General features: G+C 45.1%; 1 protein-coding gene and 1 non-coding gene across 2 annotated transcripts; one reads left to right on the top strand and one right to left on the bottom strand.

The window, feature by feature from the left end:
• The first annotated feature begins 1,417 nt into the window (after positions 1 to 1,417).
• On the top strand, positions 1,418 to 6,564 carry LOC103164705 (protein FAM133-like). The gene is made up of 5 exons (XM_007655320.3): positions 1,418 to 1,464; positions 4,138 to 4,189; positions 4,784 to 4,878; positions 5,620 to 5,673; positions 6,373 to 6,564. Exons 2-5 carry the CDS (start codon positions 4,171 to 4,173, stop codon positions 6,427 to 6,429), a joined length of 225 nt encoding a protein of 74 aa, XP_007653510.2. The 5' UTR covers positions 1,418 to 1,464; positions 4,138 to 4,170; the 3' UTR covers positions 6,430 to 6,564.
• Positions 6,565 to 9,227: 2,663 nt separating this feature from the next.
• On the bottom strand, positions 9,228 to 9,365 carry LOC114806909. The gene has a single exon (XR_003754962.1). It is a non-coding gene; the product is annotated as a small nucleolar RNA SNORA7 (small nucleolar RNA).
• Between the last annotated feature and the right edge of the window lie 12,044 nt (positions 9,366 to 21,409).

Consider the following 21,409-nt stretch of genomic DNA (forward strand, 5'->3'; position numbering starts at 1 on the left):
TTTCTTCTATGCCACTACCAACGCCTTTCCCACATCGCTCCTCTGGCCTGGAACTACGTTCCACTCTACAGATGTCAGACCACCACTCTCTCCACCTTCAAAGCCATATTAAGGTCAAAGTCTTATTAAGCCCTTTCCCCACCAACTCCCTTTCCCTTCTGCATCATCTATGCATTTGGATCTGTACCCTTTGTACATGTGCTCTTCTCCTCACCCTCAGCCCTACAGCACTTAGGAACATTTCTGTCATTTACATTAATGCCTGCCTCCTCTTTTAAGATCTCAGGGCTGAACTCTTTCCACTCTTTTCCCCTCTAGACTGTAACCTCGTTGTGGGCAGAGAACATGTCTGCCCACGGTGCTTAAAGAATCTTCCTGATACATGGCATATTGCACTCAGTAAATACCATTTCTAACCTACTTTCTCTTTGGCACCTGGATTCTTAAGGAATTTTTACTTGTGGCCTTAGTCAAGAATAGTGTCTTCAAAGTTCAACTCTGCTCTGTGATCCTTTCCTTCACATGATCCAAGGTCTCCTTCCCCATTGCATATCTTCCTTATTGTATCTGCTGGGAGTTGGAGGCAGGATCCCCTATTTAATGAGGTGTATATCTCAATTCTATTTATCTTGATGATGATGATATTTTGTTCTGTTTTGCTTTGCTGTCTCCCCCATTTAGACTGTGAGCCCATCGTTGGGCAGGGATTGTCTCTATCTGTTGCCTAATTGTACATTCCAAGCGCTTAGTGCAGTGCTCTGCACATAGTAAGCACTCAATAAATACTATTGAATGAATGAATGAATGAATGGAGGGCTTTCACCGCTGAATATCTCTGTCAGTTCAGACCCAACAGCCCCAGCCTCTTCCCTTCCAATAAATCCCTGCCTTTTTGAAAAGAGTCTTCCCCCACAGGAGGCTGCTTAATTAATGCATGCTGTTTTTATCACTTCTGTTCTGTTGTATGTATTTTAATGTTATGCCTTTCATTTTGTGTAGCCCAAGGGACTGGAAATCATTGGGTGCAATTTCCCAAGTGAAGTTGGTTATCAAAATGTGTGGGTGTCCCAAACGAGGCAGCAGACATTTTTCCCTGTTAAGGCAGAGATGCTTAACAATAATAATAATGGTACTTATTAAGAGCTTACCATGTGTCAAGCACTGTTCTAAGCACCGGTGCAGATTCAAGTTATTCAGGTTGGACAAAGTGCCTATCCCATGTGGGGCTCACACTTTAACCTGTAAGTGTTCAATATGGTATCATCTTCCAGGAAGATTGAAAAAATTACTCTGACAGAAGTGACTGACGCTCTCTGACAGCAGTGCCTCCAGAGCTTGGGATAACCAGTTTTTCAACTTTGGGCCTGACAACAGGGAGGAAACAGCATAAAAAGGCAGGATGGGAACTGGTGAACTTTCTTCTCACAGGAAGCCTGAACAGCAGCTTGTCTCTCCAGTAACAAGGTAACTTGGCCGCCTGTCTTACTCCTTTTCTTGGGCTTTGTGTTGGGACGATTACACTGAAATTGAGGTGGTCAGTTGGTTTCTGCAGATAGAGATTTAGGAGATTTGAAGGGCAGTAGCATCTGAGACGGAACCTCTCAGGTGTTGATTCCTTGTGGAAAGGCAGAATGAAAGAGATTTCTTAACCATCGGTGGAGAAATACAGAGTAAAATACAGTCCTCTAACCTGAAAGCTTGTGATGGGCAGGGAATGTGTCTACCAACTCTGTTGTACTCTCCCAAGTGCTTAGTACAGTGCTCTGCAAACAGTAAGTGCTCAACCAATGCCACTGATTGGTTGATTAAATATAGAAGTCTTTGTGTCTAAAATTAAAACCAGGTAGCTCTGTGTATATTTTATCTTTATGTGGATATGGTTTATGATCCCTGCAACTCATTCAGCCTCTGAGCTATCGCTGCCATTGCTTGTGGGAGGGTAGGGGAGGGAGCACTGATCCAGGAACTAAAAATGCAACTCTTCATTTCCTCCTTTGGGTTATGTACATTCGGATAGTTCTGTGTGGGACTGGTGGCTGCCACTCCTGGAAACTCTTGCCCAAGGAGAAATGGGGTGGTGCTGACAACGGCCGGGGCCTAGAAAAGCAGAAGGAGCCGCACCTAGAGGGAGCAGGATGTAGCAGTTTGTAAACCAGATCTCTCTGGGCTGAATCCAGCCAGAGCGTCTGTTGGCTCTCAACTCCCTGAGATGATGAAATCTGTCTGGAGGCTGCAAGCCAGAGCCTTTGGCAGAAAAGTGTGGTAGACGAATCATTCTGGGTGCTGGCTTCCCGATCACTTTGATATTATTGTCTGTAAGGGAATATCCCTCCTTCCCCAAGACAACCTCTAGAAAATGGAGGGAGAATCGCGGAGCTGTGAGGGCCCATAGTGATAATGGGTTTTGTAAGCACTTACTATGTGTCAAGCACTGTTCTAAGCGCTGGGGTAGATGCAAGCTGATCAGGTTGGACATAATCCCTGTCCCACTTGGGGCTCACAGTCTGAGTCCCCGTTTTACAGATGAAGTAAGTGAGGCACAGAGAAGTTAAATTGCCCAAGGTCACACAGCAGATAAGTGGTGGAGTGAGATTAGAACCCAGGTCCTACTGACTCCCAGGCTCTATCTACTAGGTTATGCTGAGTGATCCCTCTCCACAGTGGCAACTAGCCAGCAACGTGGTGGGAGGCTGAGGAAGGGGACTGGGAGAAGAGAGTGAGAAGCAGTTTGGGCTGTCAATCAAGCTTATTTATTGAGCAACTACTGAGTGCAGAGCACTGTACTAAGTGCTTGGGAGAGTACAACACAACAGAGTTAGTGGTCACCTTTCCTGGCCACAGTGAGTTTACAGCCTAGAGGGGGCAAGGGCAGAAAGTGCTGGCCTGGGAATCAGAAGAACTGGGTTCTAATCCCGGCTCTGCCTGTTGCCTGCTTTGTGTGCCCTTGAGCGAGTCACTTCACTTCTTTGCGCTTCTGTTCCCTCATCCATAAAGTCGAGATTCATAACCCATTCTCCCTCCCTCTCAGACTGTGAGCCCTGTGTAGGATAAGGGACTGTGTCCAATCCAATTATTTTGTATCTCCCCCAGGGCTTCGTACAGTGTTTGCACATAGTAAACACTTAAAAATAACACTATCATTATTAGTAGGGAAGGGGGAAAGACCCACCTAGAGAAGCCACAAACAGGCATCGGAGCCCAGAGATCCTAATGTCCACTGGATATGCAGATATATTCTTCAAGGGAAGAATTTCTTGGCTGCCCAGAGGATGAATCAAACACTGACACTGGCTACCAAGGGAAGATATGGAATCCCCATCCATGGAGATCTCTAAAAAAAGGGTACAATCATCCTGAAGGTTTCAGTGTTTATCTGACTGGAGATCAGGTTCTGGACCAAATGAAGTCTCCCTCAGTAAGCTTGATGTGGGTAGGGAATGTGTCATATTGTTGTGCCGTACTCTCCCGAGCACTTCATGCAGTGATCTGCACAAAGTAAGTGCTCAATAAATATGATTGATTGATTGACTGATATATTATTCTGCAACTTTGACAGGATTTGGAATTCCACATTAGTCTAAACCAATTCTTTACTGGGGTTTGGACACTCTGACACTCCTCTGGCACCTTATCAAAGTGGAAATGTCCTCCCATCCTTACCTAGAGGGACGAAGTTTCAGATGAGGGCACCAGCCACCTGGCGGGCTAAAATTGCCCTTTAGCTCATCAAACAAAGCTGCCACTGATATGGGGAGCAGGGGACCCCAACTCTCAGATTTGCCTGGCACATGAGCTGTGCGCCAGCTATAAGAAGAGATTGTTGCTAACAAATAAAGGAAGTCAGGACTTGCTTGGCTTATAGTGCAAAGTCATATTTGCCCTGGTAACCAGGACAGTAAGAGGCCACAACATGGATGCCCTGTCTAACATATAGGTGCGGTTGGTGGGGTGTGATTGGGAGAGGGTAAGAATGAGGAGAGGTGGGCAGAGGGCAGGGAAAGAAGAAGGATGCTAACCCAAAATGCCTGTTCTGCGAGACTGGTGCAGGAACCTGACAGTGGGAAGTTTAATGTCAAATAGAATCCAAAGGCCACTTCTTCTTTACATAATTTTCCCCTTGGGATCTTCTCTTTATAGGTCACTCTCCAGCCCCAGGGAATCTCTGACAAGATGGCATCTGTTCTCAAGTGTGAGTTGCTTTGGCTACTGTCCTGCTGATTGATGTTTTTCAAACACATATTTCAGGGGGTCACTGAACTCTCCCCCAGCAAAGGGAGCTATCTTAGCATTAAACTATATAAAGACTTGGGGTTTCTGAGATTGTTTGTTTAGAATTTGGCAAAGAAAGAACAAAGAAGACAGAATTTCATTGTGGTTTTTTTTTTAAATTATTATTTTTTTTGCTGGTGAGGCTGGAAGAAGGAATGAAATAAACACCCATGCTGTATGCATGGTGGAGAAAGAAGGGTCTGGGATCTCTTAAAAGAAAAAAATTGCCTGTTAAAATTCAAAATGTGACCTGATCTCAAACCCACTTACATACATGCCTAATGCAATGTTCTATGTTGGGAATCCAAGCTTTTTCCTGAGAATGAAAACCACTGCTTAAATGGGCTATTACAAACCAAAATCACATCTACAAAGACACCAGATATCATAATGACTTGTAAAGTGGACAGGCTAATTGCTGCCTGGAGGAAGTCAACAATTTTGTTCTCATTCGGCCTGGTTCTGCTGTTCTCCCTACTTTGGGTCTAATTTCTTTCTTCACCCTATCCTACAGGGTTTGGAAAAGATGATGACAAGGATAAACAGAAGGAAAAGGAACAAGGGAAAGTGAAGCAAGATGAGGGCCAGAAAAAGAAGGACAAGGAAAAGGTAAAGCAGCCATGCAGACTTTGTGTGATGCCCTCTTTTTTCTGTTTGGAATAGGCAAATCTGGGATCAGAATTGCTTCATTAACACCAAACCCATCTCCCCAACTATTCTCACCTCTTACCCTAGTGAAATACGTAAGAAATCCTTTCCTCTCCTTTGAATGATTGATGTTACACTGAGTTTGGAAGAAACAGAGTCAACATTTTCATTGCATCTTTCTGTATTAGCATTTTCTTCCCGAGATCATTTCTGCCGGTCACATCCAAGAAGAGAAGCAAGCAGAGAAGCAGCGTGACTCAGTGGAAAGAGCCCGGGCTTGGGAGTCAGAGTTCATGGGTTCGAATCCCGGCTCTGCCATTTGTCAGCTGTGTGACTGTGGGCAAGTCACTTAACTTCTCTGTGCCTCAGTTACCTCATTTGTAAAATGGGGATTATGACTGTGAGCCTCATGTGGGACAACCTGATGATCCTGAATCTATCCCAGCGCTTAGAACAGTGCTCTGCACATAGTAAGCGCTTAACAAACACCAACATTATTATCCACCTAGGATCCTTTCTTGGTAGAGAGCAAATCAGAGCTGCTATTTCTCACACAATCCATACGAACTCCACTCTGAATCTGGATGTGGGAGGAAAGTGTGTGGGAAGGGGGAGAGGCCTTTCCAGGGCTCTGCGAGGCCTTTGGGTGGACAGGTCCACTTTTAGGGGGATGACCCCTCCCATTCTTGTCTGGCCCCACAGGGAGATGGGAGCAGTGACAGCAGTAGCAGTGGCAGCGACAGTGATTCGGAAAAGGTAACTGCGAGAGGGTTGGGGTCGAGCCCCTCAGATGAAGTTTAGTTTTTCTTTGTTCCACAATTGGGGGGACAGGTTGGGGCTGCTGCTTTAAGACAGCAAATTCTGCCCTCCTTTTCCAACCCTGGGGGAAGTTGGAAAGGAGTCTGGAGATATGGGCTCTAATCCCGGCTTTGCCACTTGCCCGCTGTGTGACCTTGGGCAAGTCGCCTAACTAATCTGTGCCTCCATTTTCTTAAAATTCTGTAAAATGCGGATTAAATACCTGCTCTTCCTGCTGGTCTTACACTGGGAGCCCCAACAGATTCTATGTCTGATCTGATTGTGGTGTATTGTTTCTACCCCAGTGTGTAGCACAGTGCTTGGCACGTAGTAAATGTTTAAAAACCCCACAATTATTATTTTTCCCGACTTGCAGTACAGCGCTCTGTACACAGTAAGCATTCAATAAATACCATTGACTGATTGATCAAGGCTAGTTGAAAAGCTTGACCTCAGGAGACCCAAATATTCCCCTAGGGTACATTTTGCCCGACCTAATGTAGTCATGTCCATATTGCTCTAAATTTCATTCCTCAGAGCACCCCTAGCTATCCAGGAAATACCCTGGCATTTGGGATCTGGAAACAGTCTCACTCCACTTCCATCCTACCTTCTAGCCATTCACGGGCTCTTGGTTTTCATTTTCCCTTTGGGCAGAATCCTGAGCGAAAGAAGAACAAGAAGACCAAGACCAAGAAGAAGAGTCATGACTAACTGCAAAAACCCAAGCTGTGGGCTTCCTACTGAGAGAGGAGGAAGGGTGGAGGGGGCTGTGGGAGAGGAGAGTTCAGATGGGATGAAGGAGAAGAAATTGGCTACTTGGATTACAATAAAGTTGGCCCCAAATCTCAATGGCAACTAGTTTTATTTTCGGTAACTGAGTTCTCCCTTCCCCTTGAAGATCCCATCACTATTACCCAGGTGACAGAGTCCCATGATTTCCTTCTTCCTCACAGCTGGACGAAGAGAGAAAAGTGACAAAAAGACCCCTCCCAGCCCCACATTACATATGTACATGTCTGTAATTTATTTATATTAATGTCTGCATTGTGCTCATTGTGGGCAGAGTATGTGTCAGTCTACTATTGTACTCTCCCAAGTTCCCTCTCAGGGTCGCACCTGGAAATTTTCCAATATTCTACCAATCTTGACTATGAGAGGGAGAGTCAAGCAGAGGCCTACCCATTCCTAGTTTGGGCAGTGGCTGGCAAGTGGAAGGCAATCTGCTACAAGTCAAAACTTACCTGGGCTGGGCAGCAGTGGCACGGGAGAGAGTTGAGGGCAGAGACTCGAGGCGCGAGGAAGGAGGCAAGGGTAAACCACTTCTGGATTTTTACCAAGAAAACTCTATGGATCCACTACCAGAACGATTGCAGATGGAGGTGGGGCGTTCTGGGAGAGATGTGTCCATGGTGTTGCTATGGGTCGGAGACTCAAATAATTTGATCAAATAATTAGAGAAGGAGCGTGGCTCAGTGGAAAGAGCACAGGCTTTGGAGTCAGAGGTCATGGGTTCAAATCCTGGCTCCGCCACCTGTCAGCTGTGTGACTGTGGGCAAGTCACTTAACTTCTCTGTGCCTCAGTTACCTCATCTGTAAAATGGGGATTAAGACTGTGAGCCCCACGTGGGACAACCTGATTCCCTTGTGTCTACCCCAGCGCTTAGAACAGTGCTCTGCACATAGTAAGCGCTTAACAAATACCAACATCATTAATTCTCTCCCTAGAGTGGGGCTCCTCAGCTCCTTCTAGTGAGGACCTCTTTGACACCTGATGGAGAACAGTGCTTAGCACATAGTAAGCTCTTAACAAATACCTCCGTTATTGTTCTGAGCCCTCTGAGCTGTGTTTCCACTGTTTTCTAGATACTAGGGATCAGAGTTTACCCCCCTCTTTGCTTTTCCCCATGTTCATGTTCATCTTCCCTTCTCTGTTGGGGCTAAAAGCAGCGGAGATCAGAAGGGGAAGCGGACGTGCTGCAGGAAGGCCACAGGGCTCCTTTGGGGAGAATAGAGCTCAAGAGCTGGCCATTTTGCCCAACTGTTAGAGCCATCTGCCATTTTAAACCAAGCTCCACTCTCCACACACCCCTCAGCCCGTTCGCATGAAACTGTAAGCTCATTGTGGGCAGGGATTGTGTCTACCACCTCCGTTTTATTGTACTCTCTCAAGCGCTAAGCACTAAATAAATACGATTGATTGAGTAAATGGAATTGAATGGGTTTTAATTCATTCATTCAACTGTATTTACTGAGTGCTTACTGTGTGCACTGTGTACTGAGCGGTTGGAGAGTACAATTCCATTCTCACTGTCTCCAGGTTTTTACACATTTCCTAATTTTTCTCTCTTAAATATTCATTCATTCATTCAATCATATTTATTGAGCACTTACTGGGTGCAGAGCACTGTACTGAGCGCTTGGGAAAGTACAATACAGCAATAAACAGTGATATTCCCCGCCCACAATGAGCTTACAGTCTAGAGGCAGGGGAGACAGACATCAATACAAATAAAATGACAGATATGTCCATAAATCCTGCGGGGCTGGGAAGGGGGAAGAACAAAGAGAGCAAGTCAGGGTGACACAGAAGGGAGTGGGAGATGAGGAAAAGTGGGGCTTTGTCTGGGAAAGCCTATTGGAAGGCTTTGAAGGAGGGAGTGAGTAATCTCTCGTCTATACCAGACTCCTCTTGTTCCTTACCCAACCTCCTTTGACTCCTGGTTCCCATCCCACTTTCCACTCCCAAAGGCTCTTCTGCTTCTAAATGCCTCCAGAGAACTCTCATATTTTCTCAGAACTCGCCTAGGCACATAGAGGAGAGAGATTCAGGCAGCGTTACAAAAGGCATATGTCTCCATCTCGTGGCTGCCTCTAATAACAGTAGCTGTTTCCTTTTGCTCAAGACTGCCCTTAGAAAACGTCAATGTGGGTTTAATCCGGTACAGTCTGGAAGATTAAAAAGGCACCGGTGACCAACGTTAAAATGCTTGTGATGATTCAGATGATTCAGTCTCAACTATGGGAATCTCGCATTCACTAATGTCAGTGGGCTGACATTTGTTTAACCAGATTTAATTAAATTGGAAAGACAGAATGAGAAACTTTAAAGAAACTCCTGACAACAAACAGATGCTGTTAATAGGATTTCTACATGTAAACAGTAGCAGAGTTAGGAGGCTGGGACACTCTGCCCAAGTATCATTTTTTTTTTTTCCCCAGACTGATTTTACATCAGTGTTCTTTCTTTCTTTCTGAGCATGCTTATAGCATTTTCACGTTTTACTTGTCTTGTACCATCGAGTCATTTCCGACCTATAGAGAGAACCACGGAAACATCTCTCCCAGAACACCCCGCTCTCCATCTGCAATCGTTCTGGTAGTGTATCCATAGAGTTTTCTTGGCAAAACTCGAGAAGTGGTTTACCATTGCCTCTTTCCACGTAGTAAACTCGAGTCTTGCCCCCTTGACTCTTTCCCAGGCCGCTGCTGCCCAGCACGGGTGAGTTTTGACTTGTACCAGATTACCTTCCACTTGCTAGCCACTGGCCAAGCTAGGAATGGAATGGATAGGCCTCTGTTTGACTCTCCCTCCCACAGTCGAGACTGGTAGAGGACTGGAAACTCTCCAGGTGCGACCCTGAGAGGTGACTTTGCATATAGTAAGTTCTAAATACATACTATACTTACTACTGCAAAGTGGCAGATCTCAGATTAGAACCCAGGACCTCTGATTCCCAGGGCTATGCTCTTTCCAATAGCCTGCAGTGCTTCTCAATTGAATGAGTTCGCAGTTGAGGTAGATAGAGGGTACAACTTTGAACCAGGGACTTGAGATCTCATTATATTCACTTCCCCTTCCTCTGCTTGTGAGTCTACACCTCACCTAACCCAGAAGATGGATTTTTTCGCATTCACCTCTGGCCATTTGTTGAGTTTTAATGAAGTAGATTAAAACAACTGCACACACACACAAATACACTATTGTTAATGATTGTTAACACTCTAGACTGTAAGCTTGTTGTGGACAGGGAGCATGGATTGTAATCTCCCAAGCCTTTAGGCCAGTGCTCTGCACATAGTGAATAATCAATAAATACCTTCGATTGATTAATGTTCACCTAGATATCTCCATTGCCTTCCTCCACTATTCACTATGTAACAAGTAATGACAGTTACTTCACTTGGACAGGAATGAGAAAAATTCTGGGACAGAAATACAATAATAAAGTCATAGAAATACAGCCATAGAAAACCCATACGCCTCATGTGGAGAGGAAACAGGAAGGGAGAGGAGACACAATAGAACCATGGTTATTTAAGCTGCTTGACTCATGTATATCCTTTGTCTACAGTTTATGTAAGAAGTCAGTGGGTCTTGCCTTCTGTGCATTGTAAGTTGGGAAGCTTAGCTGTTCTCAATTAGAAAGCCTTTGAGCCCCACGGGCTATGGCTGGAGAGACTCATTTTCAAAGGGCACTCAGAGGGTGATGATAATTTACCCTTCCTTCTCTGCACTTGAGAGATGTATTGTTTCCTACAGAGTTTCCCAAGGGAAGCCAGTGCCAGGCAGGGTTATTCCTTCACAATAACCAGGCTTTATCAACATTTCCAATTGTAAACTGGTTTTCCAGGATCTGAACACTGGCTATGTACAGCAGCGTGGCTCAGTGGAAAGAGCCCGTGCTTGGGTGTCAGAGGTCATGGGTTCTAATCCCACCTCCGCCACTTGTCAGCTGTGTGACTTTGGGCAAGTCACTTCACTTCTCTGGGCCTCTGTTACCTCATCTGTAAAATGGAGATGAAGCCTGTGAGCCCCATGAGGGACAACCTGATCACCTTGTATCCCCCCAGCGCTTAGAACAGTGCTCTGCACATAGTAAGAACTTAACAAATACAAACATTATTATTATTATTACAGCCTTTTTTCCCCAAAACAAGCTCATATCAATTATCTAACTTTTTTATGGTATTTGTTAAATGCTTACAATGTTTCTGGCACCATTCTAAGTGCTGGGGTATATGCAAATTAGTCAGGTTGAACAAGTCCATGTCCCATATGGGGCTCATGATCTTAATACCCATTTTACAGATGAGGTAACTGAGGCACAGAGCAGTGAAGTGACTTACCCAAAGTCACACAGCAGACAAGTGGTGGAGCCAGGATTAGAGCCCAAGGCCTTTTGACTTCCAAGCCTCTGTTCTATCCACTAGGCCATGCTGCTTCTCATTTGTCCTCAAAACATCCCTATGAGGTGTTATTTTACATATTCGGAAATAGAGGCAGTCAGTCAATTGTTTTTATTGAGCTCTTACTGTGTGCCGAGTACTGTACAAAGCGATCGGGAGAGTACAACAATAAACAGACACGACCCCTGCCCACAATGAGCTTACAGTCTAGAATGAGAGACAGACATTAATATAAATAAATAAATCTGTAATTTGTATGTAAATGCTGTGGGGCTGGATTGCGGCGGATAAATAAAGGAAGCTAGTCAGGGCACTGCAGAAGGGAGTGGAAAAAGAGGAAATAAGGACTTAGTTGGAGAAGGCCTCTTGGGGAGACGTGCTTTCAGTAAGGCTTTAAAGTGGAGAAAAGTAATTGTCTGTTGGATATGAAGTGGGAGGATGTTCCAGGCTAGAGGCAGGACAGGTCAGAGTGAGAAAGATAAGCTTGAGCAGTGAGTAGGTTGGCATCAGAGGAGTGAAATGTGGGGGCTCAGTTATTGTAGGAGAGTAGCCAGGTGAGGAAGGAGGGGGCAAGGACCCCAAACCAGCCACAGCAGATGGTTATTGGTTTCACTAAAACACATCTCCAGGGAGAAGAAATTGAGGCCCATTGCAGCTTCAGTCTTCCTTACAATCTCCCTTGACCTGCAAGAGTTAGAACTCTTTCTTGCTGTAAGTTTAACTCAGTTCCTTTCCTGTGGAAATGGGCAATCATGCATTTCAGATGATCCAAGAATTTGGGAGTTTTCAAAAGGGACACGGTTTCCCTTATTTGCTGTCCGAACGGTACAGTTGCAGCCTCCAAATGGGGTACAAGCCCAAACAGAAAACCAAACAGGACGGGACCTCGTATCGCCCCCAAAGGAGTCTTGCCTAAGGAACTGCTGTGCACAGAGCAGGGGAGAGAAAGTGTTTGGGTGGTGGAGAGGATCGGCAGGGCTCTCAATCAATCTATCAGTTAATCAATCAGATTTATAGAGCACTAACTATGTGCAGAGCACAGTACCAAGTGCTTGGGAGAGTATGAAATAACAAAATTGATAGAAGTGTTCCCTGCCCACAACAAGCTTACAGACTAATAATAATAATTTATGGTAAGTGCTAAATGCTTACTATGAGCCAAGTACTGTTCTAAGCGCTGTGGTAGATACAAGTTAATCAGGTTGGACACAGTCCCTGTCCCACATGAGACTTACCCTCTAAAATCCCCATTTTACAGATAAGGTAACTGAGGCCCAGACAAGTGAAGTGTCTTGCCCAAGATCACACAGCAGACATATGGTGGAGCCGGGATTAGAACCCAGATCTGTGCTCTAACCACTACACACACTGCTTCGTGGGGGGGAGGGGAAGACAGACATTAATATAAATAAATAAATTACGGATACGGATAGTATGAAGGAAGAAGCAGCATGGAGTAGTGGATGGACCATGTGCCTGGGAGTCAGAAAGATGTGGATGGGAGTCAGAGGGCGTGGGATCTAATCCTAGCTCTGCCACGTCTGCTGTGTGACCTTAGGCAAGCCACTTCACTTCTCTGTGCCATAGTCACCTCATCTGTAAAAAAGGGATTGCGACCGTGAGCCCCATGTGAGACAGGGACTCTGTCTGACTTCATTACCTTGTATCTACCCCGGCACTTAGAACAGTACTTAAAATATGGTAAGTCCTTAGCAAAAACAATTATTACTATTACATTGTCCCCCAGCTGCCTCTGCTCTCGATATGATTATTTTGGTTTGGAAGTCTGAAAGCAATTAGAAAGTTCAGTTTCTATTTTGAGAGGAGCCAAGGTAGCCTAGGGATTTTTAGGACTTATAAAAAATGAACTTTTCCTTATCCCATATTTTAATTTTTTTTAACAGTGATGTAAAGATAGAGAATCAGTCCATTTTTTAGTAAGTCGAGGATTTGCGGGTATTGATGAAATCAGTATCTCTCTTTTTCATCCGGGATGAGTTTTAAGATGTGGGGAAAGAAAGGGATTATAATTAAAACAGGAGAGAGAAAAAATGGTGATTTGCGGGGACAGCAGAGACTGCTCAGTCTTTAATAATGATTAAAATTAAAGAGGGCTTTTGGTCCGAGGGACTCTAAGGTCTTTAGATGTGAAGAAATTAAGCTTTTTGGACCTAAGAAGTTGGTAAAGTGACTTGATCCAGACAGTCAGGGTAATCATCTCCATTTTAAAAAAGGACTTCCTAATTTTTGATGCGAGGCAACTAAGCCACAGGAGGGAAATTATGAGGCTGTAAATTTCCATTACCAGTCTTGTCACCGTTTGGCTGTGTGGCTTTTATGTAAATCAGTTTAACCTCTCCGGGCCTCTGGAAAAGGGGAAAATCAACATGTGAACAAGGCAGACTGTGGAATCGCACAGCACTAGGGTGAGGGGGACACTCATGAAGCTTGAAGATGGTAGATTCAAACCTAAAGGAAAACTCCAAACAGCAGGTCGTAAATCGGTGAGAATATATTATCTGGGGAAATCGAAGAGATAAAAATATCATTAAGCTCATGAAAGAGGTGGATATATTCATGGAGGAGATTATTTGAGGAAAAGTTAACAGTGTTAGCTGGTACATCACTAAAACCTTATGATAGTTATGAAGGACAGCACAGTCACAACTGTCCCCTCAAGTAGCCTTGCCACTATCAGAGGCAGAATACTGGACTGGATGAACCATTAGTCTGACCCAGTAATGGTGTTGTTTTTGTTCTTATACGAATAATACCAAGTCTCTGGGGGGACCTTGTTGTAGGTGCCCTCCAAAAACCTGATCACATCCCACTCCTACCTCCCTGTCATGAAGTGGGCTAATTTTATTAAGGTTTAAGAAGAAGTGAAAGAGAAACATTTAGATTCAGAGCAACCTTTTGCAGAAAAATGAATTCAATAATGAAAAGAAAAAGAAAAGGAAGGAAGAATGTGAAGAGGGCAGAGCTCGTTCAAATGTCCTGGGGAGGTGATGACTTGGGGGAGAGGAATCTGCTTTGTCCGGGAATGGGAGAAAGTGCTGATATTTCTGTTGCATTTCAGGAAGTCAAAGGGAGGACCAAGATTGGCAAGATCTCTGGTGACACAAAAGACAAATCTTTTGGTGTGGTTACTTAAATCTCTGGGTCACCTAGCATACACCACTGCCTGGACTGAACCTGTTTTGGGCTTCTGTTGAGCCAGGGTGGACTCTCCAGCATCCTGGGTTATAATCTCGGTCACCTGACTTCAGGCTACTTCTTGACCAGAGGTAGGTTTGGGGTTAGGTACAGTTCTCAAAGCTTGTCGGCTCATCACAGATATGTGTGACACCAGTAGAAATCTCAGGAGAGACCCTGAACCTCTTGCTGCTCTCTTTCTCTCAGAAAACTCATAGCGGAGTGTGGGATTAAGATACTGTCTCTGCCTTATTAGCCCTTTTGATCTCTTTGCCCTGCTTTCTTCCTAAATTTAAAGAGCCAGGCAGTCTCCTCCTTTCTTCTAGAAATCCCTTTAGGGATCAGGCTAGGAAGAGAAGTTATGGAATTTCCAGTCATAGAAATTTGTAAAAAAGTAGGCTCGTCCAATCATTCACCAGCTTGAAGGCAGGGGTCTAGACCAAATGACTTCTGCACACAGTAAGCGATCAATAAATTCCATTGAGGATGAATATTAAATAAAACATATCAGGGCTGAGGTGGAGGACTATGTGTGGCACGTCTGCCCAGGAAACAAATGAACTTCTTTACCCTGAACCATAACACCCTCTAGCTATATGAGCGCAGGAAAACTGAGAAAGAGCATAAAGGACTTGCACTGATTAAATTTAGGGATAATGAACAATAACAAAAGTGTAGTCCTCTGTTACAAGCCATTAAATAAATGTAAGTGATTTAAACTTATTTATTGGGGTACTTTTTTATTTTTGGCTTTAGGGCTTTTTACTCATAGTAAGTAGACTGGCTTATCAACTCCTGCTGTTTTTCGGCGGCTCTTGCTGAAATATTTTTGTTTGCCCTGCCCTAGCTCTGGGTACACTTTCCAAATATCAGCCCCCCCAATCGAACAGTATACCCAGCTGCTACTCATTCAATAGTATTTATTGAGCACTTATTATGTGCAGAGCACTGTACTAAGTGCTTGGAATGTACAAATCGGTAACAGATAGAGACAGTCCCTGCCCTTTGACGGGCTTACAGTCTAATCGGGGGAAACAGACAGACAAGAACAAACTCCTTTCAAAGGGCCTTGGCTCTCCTGATCTCAAGCAGACTGGTCAGAGCAATCCTCCCCATTTTACAGATGGAGAGGTGGAGGCACAGGTGGGTTAGATGATTTATGTTGAGATAAACAGTGAATCAGAAACAGAGCCAGAATTAGAACTCTGAGCTTAATTTACAGTTTAATTTACAGCTCTGCTGGCATTTCTCCCGGGATGCAAACATGATCCTTGAACTGTTTAGTTTCTTTGTTTTTGTTTTTTAATAGTACTTGTTAAGTGCTTAGTATGCGCCAAGCACTGTGCTAAGTGCTGGGGTAGATACAAGATAATCAGGTTGGACACAGTCCCTGTCCTGCATGGAACTCACAGTCCTGGCTGATTTTTATGATGCCATGAAACAGAACAGTCAAAAGTTTGAAACCTCAGTGCTCCACCGATTCAAGTTCAAGGAAAGCTGGATTCAGCCTGACTTTCCGTTAAACCGATGTTGTTGTACCCACTGGTGCTTCTTGTTGACTTTGCTAAGTATTGGGGATGATAATAATAATAACAACAACAATAATAATAATATTTGTCAAGTGTTTACTCTGTGCCGAGCACTGTGCTAAATGTTCAGGTAGGTGAAACGTAGACTGCAAACTCCTTGTGAGAGGGGAATGTGTCTATTCATTGTATTCATTCATTCAATAGTATTTATTGAGCTCTTACTATGTGCAGAGCACTGTACTAAGCACTTGGAATGTACAAATCGGCAACAGAGAGAGACAGTCCCTGCCCATTGATGGGCTTACAGTCTAATCGGGGGAAACAGACAGACAAAAACAATAGCAATAAACAGAATCAAGGGGATATACATTTCATTAAAACAATAGCAATAAATAGAATCAAGGAAATGTAGATCTCCTTAACAAAATAAATAGGGTAATAAAAATATATACAAATGAGTGAATGAGCACAGTGCTAAGGGGAGGGGAAGTGGAGAGGGGGAAGACCAGAGGGAAAGAGTTCAGTGCCTTGCACACAGGAAGCTCTCAATAAATTCAATTGAATAATCAGGTCAGATACAGTAATAATATGTCAATATGAATTGTCTCGTGTAGATCTCCTCAAGGTTTCCTTTATCACAGCGTCCTGGCCTGAAAGAGGCAAGGTAGGACTTGTTAGATCAGTTAATGGAAGGAGTGTGGCCTAGTAGATTGAACCTGGTCCTGGGAGTCAAAAGACCTCGATTTTAATTCTGGCTCGGTCTTGTAGTCTGCTCTGTGGCCTTGGGAAAGTCACTCAACTTCTCTGTGCCTCAGTTCCTTCATCTATATATGGGGTCTAAGTACCAGTTCACTTTCCTACTTAAACTGTGAGCTCTAGATGGGACAGGGACTGTCCAACCTGATTATATTGTATCTACCTCAGTGCTTAACCTAGTGCTTACACAATAGTAAAAGTTTAACATATGCCACAATTACTATTATCAGTGCCCGAGAGGTATCAAAACTGGCTCCAGGGATGTGCAAAGTATTTGGTTGCTTCAAGTCACCAGATTGAAGGGGCGGCCGGTCAAGATTATCTTGTGTCTACCCCAGCGCTTAGAACAGTGCTTGGCGTTCATTCAGTATTTACTGAGCACTTACTATGTGCAGAGCACGGTACTAAGCGCTTGGAATGTACAATTCGGCAACAGATAAAGACAATCGCTGCTCAATGACGGGTTCACAGTCTAATCGGGGGAGACAGATGGACAAAAACAAGATGACATAATCACAATAAGTAGAATCAAGGGGATGTATACCTCATTAACAAAATGAATAATGTTGGTATTTGTTAAGCGCTTACTCTGTGCAGAGCACTGTACTAAGCGCTGGGGTAGATACAGGGTAATCAGGTCATCCCATGTGAGGCTCACAGTCTTAATCCCCATTTTACAGATGAGGCAACTGAAGTACAGAGAAGTTAAGTGACTTGCCCACAGTCACACAGCTGACAAATGGCAGAGCTGGGATTCAAACCCATGACCTCCGACTCCCAAGCCCGTGCTCTTTCCACTGAGCCACCCTGCTTCTCTGTGCTCGGCACATAGTAAGCACATAAGAAATAATATAATAATAATAATTGTTATTATTAATAAGGAATAATCTAGTGTTGGGGTCCCGGGAGTAAGAGGTCATTCAGGAAACAGGTGGGACTGCTCAAGGTTAGCAGCCACTGTGGCCAGAAGAGGGAGCGTCTATATCTCTGCTTGCTGATTGACCTGATTTGTTTCTACAGCAACTTGTCACAAGGGCTTGGAAAGAAAATGAAAGCAGTTCTGCTGGCTCAATGGTGAAGCAAAAGGGGAGACCTGAATAGAGGGACGACTGAGAAACCAAAGAAGGATAGAAGGACTTGGGAGAGCAGGCAAAATTCAGATGGTAGCGACTTAGCCCTCCAAACTGAAGCCCCTGGTACGGAGAGGAGAGTCCTGGCCCCGCAGGGAAGGGCGGCTGCGGAGTTTTCACTGGTCTATACTGTAATAATAATAATAATAATAATTGGGATATTTATAAGTGCTTACTATGTGCCAGGGACTGCACTAAACTCTGGGGTGGGTACAAGGAAATTAGGATGGACACAGTCCCTGTCCCGCATAGGGCTCACAGTCTTAGTCCCTATTTTCCAGATGAGGTAACTGAGGTACAGAGAAGTGAAGTGACTTGCCCAAGGCCACACAGCAAAGTGGAAAAGCCAGGATTGGAAACCACGACCTTCTGACTCCCAGATCTGTGCTGTATCCACTGCACCATGCTGCTTCCCTAAGCTCCTCGTGGGCAGGGAATGCATCTACCAACAGTGTTATATTGTAATAATAATAATAATGGTGGTATTTGTTAAGCGCTTACTATGTGCAAAGCACTGTTCTAAGTGCTGGGGGGATACGAGTTGATCAGGTTGTCCCAGGTGGGGCTCACAGTTTTAATCCCCATTTTACAAATGAGGTAACTGAGGCACAGAGAAGTTAAGTGACTTGCCCAAAGTCACACAGCTGGCAAGCGACGGAGCTGGGATTAGAACCCACGACCTCTGACTCCCAAGCCCGGGCTCTTTCCACTGAGCCACGCTCTTCCAAGCATTTAGTAGAGTGCTCTGCACACGGTAGATGCTCAATAAACATGACTGATTGGTTGATTGGGGAAAATAGGCCTGCGGAGCCTTATCCTCCAATCCCGAGTCATAGTTATCTCCTCCCCCAGCTCCCGACGACGTGAGCCTGCGGTGTTGCCGATCGGAAGTCTATGTGGCCCTGCGTGGCTCAGTGGAAAGAGCACGGGTTTTGGAGTCAGGGTTCCTGAGTTCGAATCCCAGCTCTGCCACTTGTCGGCTGTGTGACTGTGGGCAAGTCACTTCACTTCTCTGTGCCTCAGTTCCCTCATCTGTAAAATGGGGATTAAGACTGTGAGCCCCACGTGGGACAACCTGATTCCCCTATGTCTACCCCAGCGCTTAGAACAGTGCTCGGCACATAGTAAGTGCTTAACAAATACCAACATTATTATTATTATTATTAGTTCTCCCAGACTTTGGTTGACCTGGAGGAGGTACGCGAGCACCAGCCCCTCTGGGTGGAGGTGAGTGTGGGGGGCGGGAGCTCAGCCTCAACCCCGGAACCAGAGCCCAGTGTCCAGCCCAGATCCTGGAGCCACCGCCTGAACTGGTCAGCCAGCCCACCCTTTCTGACAGCCTTTGGCCCACGGCCCTGCGACTAGGTCATTAAGGGATGCATCTCGGCACCGAACAGAAACTCCTCATCACTGGCTTCAAAGCACTCAATCACCTTGCCCACTCCTACCTCACTTGGCTAATCTCCCACTACGACCCAGCCCTCACACTCCGCTTCTCTAACGCTAACCCTCTCACTATGCCTTGATCTCATCCGTGTCGCTGCCAACCTCTCGCCCCCATCCTGCCTCTGGCCTGAAAAATCCTCCTCCTCCTATCCAGCAGACAATTATTCTTCCCTTCTTCAAAGGGGAAGGTCCATCTCCTCCAAGAGGCCTTCTCTAAGCCCTCTTTTCCTTTTTTTTTATCTCTCTTCTGCTTCACCATGACTTGCTCCCTTTATTTATCTCCTTAACCAACACCATAGCACTTATGTTCATATCTGTTATTTATTTATTTATTTATTTATTTATTTATTTATTTATTTATTTATATTAATCTGCCTCCCATTCTGGACTGTAAGGTAGTTGTGGGCAGGGAATGTGTCCGTTATATTATATTCATATTCAATAGTATTTATTGAGTGCTTACTATGTGCAGAGCACTGTACTAAGCACTTGGAATGTACAAATCGGTGACAGATAGAGACAGTCCCTGCCCTTTGATGGGCTTACAGTCTAACTGGGAGGGACAGACAGACAAGAACAATAGCAATAAATAGAATCAAGAGGAAGAACATCTCATATTATACTGTACTCTCCCAAGCAGTTAGTACAGTGTCCTGCATACAGTAAGCGCTCAATAAATATGACTGACTGACTAGGCCTCTGGGCCCACCGTAATGGAGTATATGCAAGCCCCTGCCCCCAAGGCTTTTACAATCTAGCAGGAGAGCAAGGTGGACTCCCTCACAGAGGCTCCTGGCAATTGCAAGAGGGAGTTGAGGGAAAGAGCAGGTGATGATAGTGTATTAGGCTGGTGAGTTGGAAAGTGGATGGGGATTAATCCGATAGACCTTGAGCTGGGTTGTAGAGAAGAGGTGTCAGGATCGCTTTTCAGATCTTCCTTAGCGATATGACCTGAAAAGCTCATGCAGGGACTTGCGGGTTGGAAGAGGACTAAGGGACCTCAGGAAGACAAGGTTGGAAACATCTGGTAGTGGTGAAGATAGGCAGGATTCCCACTGTTGATGGTAGCAGGGTGTAAGGGCCAGGAATTGAGCCTTACACTCTGGGGAGTGCTGGTCTGGGATTTCCAGTCATTTAATAATGTTGGTTATTTGTTAAGCGCTTACTATATGCCAAGCACTGTTCTAAGTGCTGGGTAGATACGAGGTAATCAGATTGTCCCGCGTGGGGCTCACAATCTTGATCCCCATTTTAAAGATGAGGTAACTGAAGCACAGAGAAGTGAAGTGACTTGTCCAAAGTCATACAGCTGACAAGTGGCAGAGCCGGGATTAGAACCCACGACCTCTGACTCCCAAGCCCATACTCTTTCCACTGAGCACGCTGCTCTCTTCACCTGGAATGAATGTGGGCAACAAACATGGGCCCATCTTTCCCCATCTTCTCGCCAGATCTATTCCCTGCTGCGCCACTTGTCTGCTCTGTGACCTTTGGCAGGTGACTTCACTTCTCTGTGCCTCAGTTACCTCATTTGTAAAATGGGGATAAAGACTGTGAGCCCCACATGGAACATGGATTGTGCCTAACCTGATTAGCTTGTATTTACCCCAGTGTTCAGTACAGTGCCTGGCAAGTAGTAAGCACTTAACAAATACCATTTAAAAAAATCTACCCCTGCGCTTAATACAGTGCTTGACACATAGTAAACACTTAATGAATACCACAGTTATCGGTGTGGGAATGCTTCTGGCCAGGATCAGGATTAGGCCTTTGGAGACCTGGGGGTCTTGTGAGTCCATGGGTTCCAACTGAGCATGATGTATTCAACAATGGAGGAGAGGTGGTGGTGCTGTATACCTGCCTCCTCAGGGTGCTTCCCCACAGGCGTGCACGGCCCTCCTTCCTGGCCCACGTTGGGGCAAGCGATGCTCTGTGTCCACTGAGGCTTGTCATGGACCATGCCGTACTGCTGTGGGGACTCCCCCTAGTTCTGGTTGACACCAAGGAAGGGAAGGAGCATGGCTCAGTGGAAAGAGCCTGGGCTTGGAAGTCAGAGGTGATGGGTTCGAATCCACGCTCTGCCTATTGTCAGCTGTGTGACTGTGGGTGAATCACTTCACTTCTCTGTGCCTCAGTTATCTCCTCCGTAAAATGGGGATGAAGACTGTGAGCCTCACGTGGGACAACCTGATTACCCTGTATCTACCCCAGCGCTTAGAACAGTGCTCTGCACATAGAAAGCGCTTAACAAATACCAACATCAACACCACCTCACAGGGAAGCCAGCATCTCTGAAATTCAGACCTGACATTTGGTTTTGAGAAAGGAATGAGGGCAAGCTGGACTGGGCCGAGACACAGTTCAGTAGGAATCCTTGATGAATTAGGCAAACTCTGGCATTCTTTTTTTTTTAAGGTATTTGTTAAGCGCTTACTATGTGCCAGGCAC

The sequence above is a fragment of the Ornithorhynchus anatinus genome, chromosome X1, assembly GCF_004115215.2.
Source record: "Ornithorhynchus anatinus isolate Pmale09 chromosome X1, mOrnAna1.pri.v4, whole genome shotgun sequence".
In the NCBI taxonomy this organism is placed as follows: domain Eukaryota; kingdom Metazoa; phylum Chordata; class Mammalia; order Monotremata; family Ornithorhynchidae; genus Ornithorhynchus; species Ornithorhynchus anatinus.

Bases quoted from the DNA above. Each gene is read 5' to 3' on its own strand.
- LOC103164705 (XM_007655320.3), top strand. The intron at 4,879-5,619 runs GTAAAGCAGCCA...CTGGCCCCACAG, and splicing joins AAAAGAAGGACAAGGAAAAG to GGAGATGGGAGCAGTGACAG. The intron at 5,674-6,372 runs GTAACTGCGAGA...CCCTTTGGGCAG, and splicing joins GCGACAGTGATTCGGAAAAG to AATCCTGAGCGAAAGAAGAA.